The sequence below is a fragment of the Cinclus cinclus genome, chromosome 23 (genome assembly GCF_963662255.1).
Source record: "Cinclus cinclus chromosome 23, bCinCin1.1, whole genome shotgun sequence".
Taxonomy (NCBI): Eukaryota; Metazoa; Chordata; class Aves; order Passeriformes; family Cinclidae; genus Cinclus; species Cinclus cinclus.
The window spans coordinates 1,319,715-1,330,821 of record NC_085068.1 but is presented as its reverse complement, the minus strand read 5'-3'; the positions used below and the strand labels follow the sequence as shown (position 1 = coordinate 1,330,821).

At 45.4% G+C, this 11,107-nt stretch overlaps 1 protein-coding gene across 1 annotated transcript in view; it reads left to right on the top strand.

Annotated features, from left to right (window-relative positions):
- Window positions 1-3,382: 3,382 nt before the first annotated feature.
- The window catches only part of CCDC30 (coiled-coil domain containing 30), a 43,639-nt gene continuing 35,914 nt past the window's right edge, over window positions 3,383-11,107 (top strand). The window contains exons 1-4 of the mRNA XM_062507792.1: window positions 3,383-3,475; window positions 5,807-5,899; window positions 6,593-6,699; window positions 7,461-7,653. Of these exons, the coding sequence (XP_062363776.1) occupies window positions 3,383-3,475; window positions 5,807-5,899; window positions 6,593-6,699; window positions 7,461-7,653 (486 nt within the window). The remainder of the gene's footprint in view (window positions 3,476-5,806; window positions 5,900-6,592; window positions 6,700-7,460; window positions 7,654-11,107) is intronic.

The following is an 11,107-nucleotide window of genomic DNA, read 5'->3' as shown; positions in this document are numbered from 1 at the left end:
CCATTCCCCCAGCACTGCTAGGGCCACCACTAACCCATGTCCCCAAGTGCCACATCCACAGGGTTTTTGAACACTTCCAGGGGTAGCCCATTCCAATGTCTGACCACCTTTCCCATGAAGAAATTTTCCCTAATATCCGATCTAAACCTCTCCTGGCACAGCTTGACACCATTCCCTCTTGTCCTGTCCTTCTTTCCTGGGAGCAGAGTCTGACCCCCAGCTTGCTGCACCCTCCTGTCAGGGAGCTGTGCAGAGCTAGAAGGTCCCCTCTGAGCCTCCTCCAGGCTGAGCCTCCCCCAGCTCCCTTAGCTGCTCCTCATCACACTTCTGGTTTCCCTCATTTCAGGTTTGTCCTCAAGCAGGTTGGAAGGGTTTTTTCTGAGTTTAGAGTAAAAAACCCAGAGCTCAAACAGCATCACAGCCTCATCCTCAGTCTGTGACCAGCCTGGGCAGGAAATAATCCCTTCTACTGAGAGCCAAGGAACACCTCACATTTAGGGGCAGGGCTGCCTGCTGGGCATCTCTTGCCTTTGGTTTGTCCCAGAACTGGCACTGAAGATGAGGAAATACACATTTTCCCAATGGGACTAGTGTAGAGGGGGTGACAAACAGCTCTGCTTTCGTCACATCACCACAGGGTTCCTCATTTCTATTGGCACATTAACTCTTGTGTTTCAGTTCCACAGGGAAGAGCTGGAGGGGAAGCCAGCATCGCCTGCAGGAGTTGTGGGAGATCTGGAAGAGGCAAACAGAGGCTGGTGGTGTCCCAGGAAGATACCCAGAGGGTGGCAGAGGGGCTGGATACATCAAGCAAAGAGCACAGTGGAGCATGTGTTGTTCTGGTGGCCACTCCTGGCCTGCTCTTAGCCTTGGGGAGGGGGGAGGCAGTCTGTCCTCTGTCATCTCTACTTGGAATATGGGAAAATCAGTGCCAGGAGTCAGCCTGCTCCACAGGAGGTGGGAATGCAGCTGTTAACAGTCACAGATCCATTAATTCTGGGACTGGGCTTCTCTGATCTGTGATACAGCTGCACAGTCTGGATGAATTTCCTTCATATCCCTGGGAATTCCCTATCTCCTGTCCAGGGAGAGCTTTCTGTCCTGGGAGCTGATGGAGAGGGAATGATGACTTGGTCTGGAAGCAGGGTAGCTGAATTACCATGTGCATGGGGTTAGTTAGCAGAGCTGGACCTCTTATCCCAGGATTCTCCAGGTACAGTTCAGGATGTTGCCTCCATAGGATCCTTAGAAAGTGCAGCAGTGTGGAAGTGACTGGGTACATTGCTGAGAATATTCCCTTTACCTCCTTCTTGAAATAACTGTTGACCAGCCCTGAAGTGCTGTTTATTAGTAGGATTTTTTAAATGAAGTCTGACTGTAGGAGACTGCCACTACCTGGGGCAGGTTTAGGGCAGAATTGCAGGTCCTGAGGCTCCTCTTGGAAGTCATACACAGCACCAGGACCTGACTGTTTCTTTCCAGCCCCAGCAGCTTCTCTCCAGCCTCCAGCCCCATCTTTCCTAGCATTTTCATCCCTCTACTGGGTGGGGATCGATCCATAGTCCCCAGGGATGGGGTGAGTGTTGTGGCAGCTCCAGTGCTGCCTCTGGAGCACAGACAGGCTCCAGCCTGGATTGTAGTCTGCACAGGGAAATCTGCTTTCTGAGGTCTTGGATCTATAGAAGGCTTTACAAAATGTGAGTAAGAGTCTAATGCTTGTTTTGTCTCTGGGGTTTGTTGTGCTGTGTGTGCAGAATGAGGGTGATGACATCCCAGTGGCTTTCCAGTTCTGTGCCTCTGCAAGGCTTCTCCTGGCAAGCTCTGAGCCAACTGATCTAGGAATCAATTGATTTGCTGCTAAAAACCTAAACTGGGGTCACTCATCCTTAGTAAAACCCCCTTAAACAATGTATTTTGATTCAGTGATAACTTGTGGGCATTGGAGGGAAGAATTCCTGATCAGTTTGAGTCCAGTTAGTGGAATTTTGGAGAGGAAGGGCTTTAAAGCTATTTAACAAAGTGCTTAAGGAATGTTGTGGGGTTTTTCCAAAGCAGATCTGGGCTGCCATATCCAAACACTGTTGTCCTTGTGTAATCACCCCTGTGGTCAACCTTGAAGGCAGCTGAGGGGGAAAAACATGGGAAATAATGGGGAAACGGGGTGGTCTGGATTTTTGCATGAGGAAAAGAATTGGAATTTTATTATCCTTTCGTCAATGTTTTAATCATAATTGTGTTATGATTTTATAATCAGTTTGTATAGTGGTCAACAGGCTTTTGAGTAAAATTTCCATTCTGATGGAAGATGGGGGTTGGAATGAGATGATCTTTGGGGTCCCCTTCCAATGCAACCCATTCTGTGATTCTATGAAGATGCTCTCTGCTTTTTATTTTAAATGACACAACTGAAAATCCAGTATCAGAATCCTTGTTTGAAAAAGGATTTTGTTGCTTTTTCCAAATTGGAACCAAAAAGTAAATTTGTTTATTTTTTTTTTTTTGAGTGAATAGAGGTAAAATTTAAACTAAAATTTCCTGTGCCCAGTGTTAAACTGAAAAGGGAAAAATATTTCTTCCTTTTTCTCTAAGGAAAATTATCTCCTGAAACAGCGGGATACCAGTGTGTCCTCATCATGTGCTCCTAATACAAACACCTTTTCCTATTTCTGCCCTGGAAATATTTGGAATCCACATTTATTGGTGTTTGGATTAATTTATTCATTGGTCCATTGAAAAATTGGTGTGCAGTTTTTCCAGTTGTGGCCATTCCATTAAATTTTAATGTGTAGGCAGTGCGGATACATTGGCTGGGATTGTGTTCCTGCTTGTGGTGGTGATGGATTTTATGGTGAAAATTTGAAATGTGGCTATTGGGGTTTTCCAAAGAGAAAGTGAAACCTATATTAGATGAGATGAGTGATTTAAATGAGGTTTACCTCCATGATCCAGAGGTAAACTGAATTCCTGGAATAATGACAGAGAGACTGCTGTTGAACCTGGATCTCCAGGGACATCAACCTTTGCTGTGGGAGGGAGAAGGTATGGATACGGGATGTGTTCCCACATGGATGTGTCCCATGTGGGTGTGTTTTATGAAGATGTGTTACCACGTGGATGTGGGATATGCTCCCAGTGGATATGGGATGCATTTCCAGTGGATGCAGGATTTATTTGCAAGTGAGTGTGGGATGTATTCCCAGTGGATGTGGGATGTGTTTCCTGTGGATGTGGGACATGTCCATGCTGCTTCCCACCTTTCCCATGTGTGGGACCAACCTGGAGTCTGTGCTTGGAGGTGGGCCAGGCAGGGCCTGGCAGGGCCAAGCCAGTGACCACTTTCCTGGTGCTGCTGTCTCCAGACAGGACTGAGCTCCAGAGGGCCATGGAGCACAGCAGCCGACTGGACAAGGAGATTCTGGCGCTGCGGGCACGGGTCCAGACACTCGACTTGGAGAGGAAAGTGTTCCTGGAGCTGGTGAGGATCCATCAAGCCAAGCCAACAATCCTGGGCTGGCTGTCATCCCTGTTCCCAAACCTGCCCTGCCTTTCCCTTTCCCTTCTGTGTTCTGTGCCCAGTCTTTCCAGAGCTGCAGTTTGGCTGTGCCATGGTTCATGGAGCAGTAAAATTCGGGAAATAGGGAGGATGCAGCTCTGGGAACTTCCTTCCATGAAGGAGGAGTTTGAGTGACCCCAGCTGTGTGATGGTTTGAACACTTTGGGACACATTTTCCTGTGCCCATGGAGAGAGATCAGCTCCCTGCTCCTGGTCAGTGTTTACCCCAACTCAGGTGTGTAAACAGAGTAAGGAACACATGTGGCTTTCCCTGGACTGAATTGAAGAGTTCAGTTTGCCTAAGTTTAACCTAAAACCCCCATCAGCTGGTTTGAAATCCATTTGAAATTTATGCTCATTTTTGATCCCTCTCAGCCCCTTTGGTTTTTAACTCAGCCCCATTGATTGATTTGCTTATTTTCTGTGGGTTCTCTTAATGTAGTTACTTACATTACTATTACATTACTACTGTGTTTTGTGTTATACAGCCAGGATTCTCTAAATGCCACCTAGAATTAAGGAACAATTAAGGAACTATCGACCAGATAATTCCTTACTGAGGTTGCCAACAGGGAAGGGGTAGAAGAGTCTGCTTCCTATTAAAATGTATCTTTGGGCACAAAATCTGCTGCTGTTCTTATCTCCTGATTTCCTTATATCAGCCTTTGAGAACCTGAAACTGCCTCTGCCATCCCAGCACTGAGAGCTCTTGGCTGCAATATTTTGCAGTTCTCTCACATCAAATGAGTATTGCTAAATAATTAGAAGTATCTCTGAGGAGATACTTTTCAAAGGTAATATCTTGAATGGGATTTATTCCTGCTTGAGGTGTTCAGAACTTTACAGTATTTTTTTATAGTACAGAATTTTTATAGTTTTGTTCCTTGCATTTAAAAAAGTTGCTGTTTTTTCCATGTTTTTCACCTCAAACCTTGTATTTACAGCACAGTCTCTTTCTGGAGCTGCAAAAAACCACAACTTAGTTCAAATTCCTCGGTTTACTTATTTTTTATTCCAAACAATGTTTTCCTTGCTGTAGGACATTACTCCTTTCAGTCATTATGGATACACAAATGTAGGTATAGCCTATAAAAAAATTGAAATATAATATTAAAATATATATATATATAGGTCTATATAGACAAAAAACATACAGATATCTGTAATATATGGTGGTCACTGAACGGGAAAATATGTAGCCAAACTGAGATCAGTTCCAGCCATATGTTAAGCTAAAAGCAAATTCTCTTTATTCCTTAGGAATGGGGTTTAACTGTTGGCACAGAAGTTGGAAACCCTCCAATTTCTAATTTATAGCAGTTGAAAATGTGCCATATTGCAAACTACAGCAGCTCTGTGTCCTGAAACGTGTTTTCTTGTCTGTGAGTTATGAAGAGTAGGGGAGGAGCAGGCTGGGCAGTTGGCCTGGGAAGAGCTGTGACTGTGGGGTGAAGAGCTGCTGCTGGTAATGGAATTCCATTGATCCCATGGATGGAAGACGCTGAAAGGTGTCCTCAGAAATAGCAGATGGAATCTGACACAATGTGGGTGTGGTCAGGAAGTGAAAAAAATTCAGGAAAATCACCTTTTAATGGATTGGTGTAACTTTTTGTTGTGTCCCCCTGCCCTGTTGTTGTTGGGCAGGGGAAAGTGACAAGGTTTGTGAGCGCTGGCCTTTCAGGCACTTAGCTTCATGGTTTCTCACAGAAACCTGTAGTCTCCAGCCGGCATAAAAAGACCGGGAGAGCAGCTCAGACTTTTTCCACAGGCTTTATTATCATCTGTGAAGGGGTCAGGCTACAAATCCAAAGATGGGGGATCACACATGTACTTTTATAGGGTTTGGGGGGATCACAAGTAAACCAGTGGAAAACAGGGTTAACACATTTTGGCCAACTACATTATCTTCCTTTGTTTGGGACCACCAATTATAAAGAACCAAACCTAACCAATAATATTCAAAAAAGATAAGAAGAGCTTACATTTTTCTAACATGAGTCATTCTAAGCAAGTAATTTTTCTTATCTCAAGGGAGGTTCCACGGGGTCTTTGCAGGGCTGTTGGCAGAGGGATTCATCTCTACAGATTGGAGCAGCATTCCCACTTTTGCTGCACCTTGACTGAGGTCACTCAGTAGCTGGAGCAGCCACAGGATCTCAACCAATCCCTCAGGATAAGGAATAGTAATAAATTATTAATAAATGTGAAAATGGAATGTTCACCAAAGCTCAAAGCAGGTGTTCTGTGTTGCAGGTGGAGCAGCTCAAGGAGGAGATCTGTGAGTACCAGCGGAGTGAGAGGCCAGAGCCTCCACTGGTCGAGGGAGTCGGAATGGCCTCACTGCAGGTGTTTCCAAGGGCTCTTTCTTTGGCATTCCAGAAAAACAGGGTCCCCTCTGCATGCCAGAACCTAGCTGTCCATGAGAATCTGGATGTTCTTGGGTTGGAGGATTTTGCTCCTAGGGCTGAGAGATGAGGCTGACATAGCTCATGTGTTTTATTTCTGAGAGACGTGGGTAGCCTTTGAATCACTCTGTGCTTGCATGGGAAAGATGTGGAGCTGTTGGAGCTGAGTGAGGAGACTAGGGAGATGCTCCAGGGGCTGGAGCCCCTCTGCAGCCAAGCTGGGAAAACTGGGGGTGTTCACCTGGAGAAGAGAAGGCTCCAGGGAGACCTCAGAGCCCCTTCCAGTGCCTAAAGGGGCTCCAGGAGAGCTGGAGAGGGACTTTGGACAGGAGTCTGGAGTGCATGGACAAGGGGGAATGGCTTCCCACTGCCAGAGGGCAGGGTCAGATGGGATATGGGGAAGGAATTCCTGGTTTTGGGGGTGGGGAGGCCCTGGCACAGGTTGCCCAGAGAAGCTGTGGCTGCCCCTGGATCCCTGCAAGTGTTCAAGGCCAGATTGGATGGGGCTTGAATAGAGGAAGGTGTCTGTCCCTGCCCATGGAACAGGATAAGCTTTAAGGTCCCTCCAGCCCAATCCATCCTGGGATTCTGGGATCTCAATCCTAGTTCTATGCTAATGTTAATTTTCTCTCAGGCACAGGGCACACACGAAGAAGCAGGCGCTGATGGAGAAACTGGTGCCAGCAGAACTGCCCCGTATGAAGAACATGGAGATCAGGGTGTTGAAACGCTCCACAAAAGGTGAAAGGTGTAGCAATCCTTTGTCCTCTGTACTTCCACTGGTTCCTGGCACTGTGCCTCTGGTGCTCTCTCTTGCACCAATTGATTTTGATTAAATACTGTTTTGGACTTTGTTCTTCTGCTCCCAAATGGGAAGATTTGGAGGAGATGCAGTTGTGAGGAATCACTTCTTCCAGTTAAATGCTGACACTTCCTCCAGTTTGTTGCTTTCCTAAAATAAGAGTTGGGCTTTTGGGGCTCTCTGCAGACAAAAATACTTTTTCTAAAGCTGTTTTGGTGCTGAGAAGTTTTCTTTGGATTTGGTTGCTCTCTAGGAGTGCACCAAAACACCTGGCTTTCAAACATAATTATGTAAACAGGGATTTCTAAGGGAATTCAAAGTTTGTTCTCCCAATACCTGCTCAGGAGCTGCTGCACCTCTTCTGGCAGGTTCAGGGAGGAAAGGGGAGCTGATCCCATCCATCTGGCTCTTTTTCTTTCAGATTCCCAAGCCTGTTCTCCACCTCAAGCAGCTGAATTTGCTGTTTTCTCTCTACTGTTGGCAGCCTCGTGCCTTACCTGTTTCCTGCCCAGAACTTCATCATTCCTTGTGTAGATCCCACCCCCTCAATTCCCATGTAAATGAGGACGGGCACAGGACATGCTGGGTGTGAGACTCAAAATCAGCAGGAGAGTGTGAGGAAAACCTCAGCTTTTCCTTGCTGGTGGGAAACAGTTGGGGTGCAGTTCCAGCCTTGGTGATGCTAGGTTTTGGTATGCAGGTGCTGCAAAGCCATGGAGAACGTTGAGGGCAGGAATTCCCAGCTCCTTCACAAGCTGCAAAAACTGGAGCAGGAACGTGAGGGTTTGGTTGAGCGCAATGAGAAGCTGGAATCAATTCTGGGAGAGACACAGTTCCAAACCAAGCAAGAGAAGCAACAGCTGGAGAGCAATGTGGAGGAACTGCACCAGAAAGTGAGTAAGGAATAGGAGAGACAAGGTTTGTGTTTCTTTAATTTCATCTGCTTTTCTCTCTGATTGGAAAAATAGAATGATGTTTGACTCGGCCCTGCACTCTGCTGTGTTTAGTTTGATAAGAAAAACAGCCAGAAAAACCTGCCAGTTTGGGAGAGAGGGGGAAGGAAAAAATCCCAGCAGGGAGTAAATTACTTGGTTGGAAGTACAGATTCCCCAGTGTTACGGAAGTATTGTCTTTTCCCTCTCCTGTTCCCCCCCACAGAATCCCAAACTGGTTTGATTGGGTAGGGACCTTAAAGCCCATCAAGTCCCATCCCTGCCATGGGCAGGGTCACCTTCCTCTATCCCAGGCTGTTCCAAGCCCTGTCTAGCCTGGCCTTGGACACTTGCAGGGATCCAGGGGCAGCCACAGCTTCTCTGGGCACCCTGTGCCAGGGCATCACCACCCTCACAGGGAAGAATTCCTTCCCAGTATCACATCTGACCCTTCTGTCTGGGACACTGATGCTCCTTTACCCCAGGAAACATCACTAGTTAGGTGTCCTGTAGGCAGAAGTTTGCACTTTGGCTTTTCCTCAGGGACAGGATCTTGGAGATGTGTCAAGCAGTGCTGAGTGTGAAGGCTCAGGATGTGGAACATCCCTCTGAACACACGAATTGAGGGACAGGGAATTTTTCCTGTCTTGTGGTGCAGCAGCTGCTGTGGGTTGGGCTGGTCACCTCTCTAGGAAGAGCTCTGAGATCCATCCTGAGAAGCTCTGCTCAATCTTGATCAAGATGACCTCAGCAGCATCTTCCTTACCTGTTGCGAGGAGCGACCAGAGTCAGACACGTAACACTCATAGAGTTATGGTGAATGCTCCACTTTATTATATGAGCTGTTGTCTTTTATAAAGTTCTGACATATGTGCATGTGCTCATGCGCCTAATACTAATATTTATTGGCTACAAGTAACTGTTCATGCGCAGCAACTACCCTACTAATTGGTTACAGCATTTTATGTTTATGTTCTACTTTCTTGCTCTTGTGATTAGCACATCCTGGCTTGCTTTCTCACTCTGGCCACCTGTTTATATCTTATTCTCAGTCGAAGATCAGCATGCCTTTGTTAGCACTAAAATAGCCCAATTTATCCCAACACTGCAAAGCAAGCTCTCTGCTGCCTCACTGGCCCAAAACTCCTCCACAGTTCCCCCTTTTTCTTTTTGCAAAAGCCAGGCATTATTAATTGTTCTAAAAAGCATATTCTTTTACAAATGATATAGCATAGCTAGCAAGCAGCAAAATTATAACTATAGTTTAAAGCATCTCAAGCCCCGGCTTAATCAACAATTCAATCCAACCCACAATACCAAGTTTTGAAACCCAGTCTCCCAAAGGATCATCTGTTTAAGTGATCTCTTAGTTTTTGTACATTTTTGTGAATTAACTCAGAATGATAGGATAGGTTCATGCAGTGCATACCTTCCAATTTTTTACACCCATGACTATGTGCTAACAAAATTTTATTGCTGCCCGATTTTGCAGAACTGCATGATTTACATTACTAACATTTTGGGATAATTTATCTAAAATGGTACTGGTTAAATTAATTTCATTTTCGTTTATCAAGCCAAACATTGGTTCTTTAATTTAATTGATTTGCCAAATGCGGGTCTGCCCAGCTCAAAGCGACAATGCTTGTGAGCAGAGGGAACAAGATGCCAATAGCACCTTTCCCTGTTTTACCTTTTGGGCCTTCCATATTGCTCTTTTAATTGCCCAAATTGTATATGCCAGTTTAAATGCTTCCTCACCCCCATAATCCTGTGGAGCATATGCGGGTTATTGTAACACAACTACACTATCTGAACTAAACAACACAGGGTTCTAACAATAACAAGTGGTACACAATGCTCCCTCAAAACACAAGTCATCTATATAGTGCTTAATCAATGAATTTATCACTCTTTGTTGTTGATCTTTTCGGTCCGCTTGGCGGCTCGAGTCCATTTGCTTGGAATCCACTGGGGTCCTTCACCTGTGGAGACACAAGAATACCCTCTTCCTGTCAATAAAAGTGGTACAGGGCCCTCCCAGGAACCGGTTGCAGGATTTTTATAATGCACTAAAACCTCTGATCGTTGTAATTTATCCTATTTTCCATAATGCATTAATGCTGGGGGCATTTCAGCCTCACCTATGAGACTCAAAAAAATTTAGCGTAAATAACACCTTATGCAATCTATTCTGGGGTTGCAATTCTTCTGACAATTTTTGTTTGGCTAATTGTTCTTTGAGGGTCCTGTCTGCCCATTCCACTATTGCTTGCCCAGTGGAATTATGAGGGACTCCCAGTAAATGCTCGATTCCCCATTTCTGCAAAAATTTTGCTACTCTTCCGCCCTTATAGGCAGGACCATTATCTGTTTTTATTTGTATGGGCGTTCCCAAAACCCCAAAGCAGGCTAATAAATGTTGTATAATGTGCGTTGCATGCTCCTCTGTCTGGGCCGTGGCCCAAATCATGTGAGAAAAGGTATCAACTGTCACATGCATGTATTTTTGCCTGCCGAACTCAGAAACATGTGAAACATCCATTTGCCATAGCTCACAGGCTTGGAGACCTCTGGGATTAACTCCTAGCCCCAGTGATCCTGTATGATGACTGCACTGATCACGTGACTTTACTATCCCCAGAGCATCTGCCCATGACAGTTGAAACTGTCTTTTTAACATTTTTGCCGACTGGTGGAACATGCTATGACTTTGTTTTTCTGCGGCAAAAGAATCAACAGGGCCTTTGTGCACAATTGAGACTAACTGATCTGCTCTGTCATTCCCTTCCCCAAGTCCCAAGGTTGTTTGATGCCTTCTGATGTGAAGAATGCAGCAAGGGGTGGATTGTTCATTAATAGTCTTTTGTAGCTGTAAAAATAGTCGCCCCAAGATTTTGCGTTTGGGCAGCTGTAACACTGCATCTTCTATTCTTTGAACGATTCCTACTACATATAAGGAATCTGACACTATATTTAAGTTCTGATGTCTCCATTGTCCCAATGCCCAAAGGACAGCTTTCAGTTACAGGGTTTGAAGGGAATCATCTCGAGAGCCAATAATTTTATGATGATGCCATTGTGTCTTGAGGTGTAACGGAATGGTGAAAAAACAGTCTTTAAGGACAATAACTACAATATGCCAACCTTCTGGTAGCATAGCCGCCAGAGGCATTTCTGGTTGGAGGGCCCTCATAGCCCTCATTTGGTCATTGACTTTTCATAGTTCATGTAAGAGTTGCAACTTTCCAGATTTCTTCGGAATTACAAATATTGGTGTGTTCCAGGGGCTGGTAGACGGCTTAATATGATCCGCTTTTAACTGTTCTTATACTAATTCATGTGCAATTTGAAGCCGCTCTTCAGACAGTGGCCATTGCTCCACCCATGGAACCAAATCTTCGATCCTGTCGTG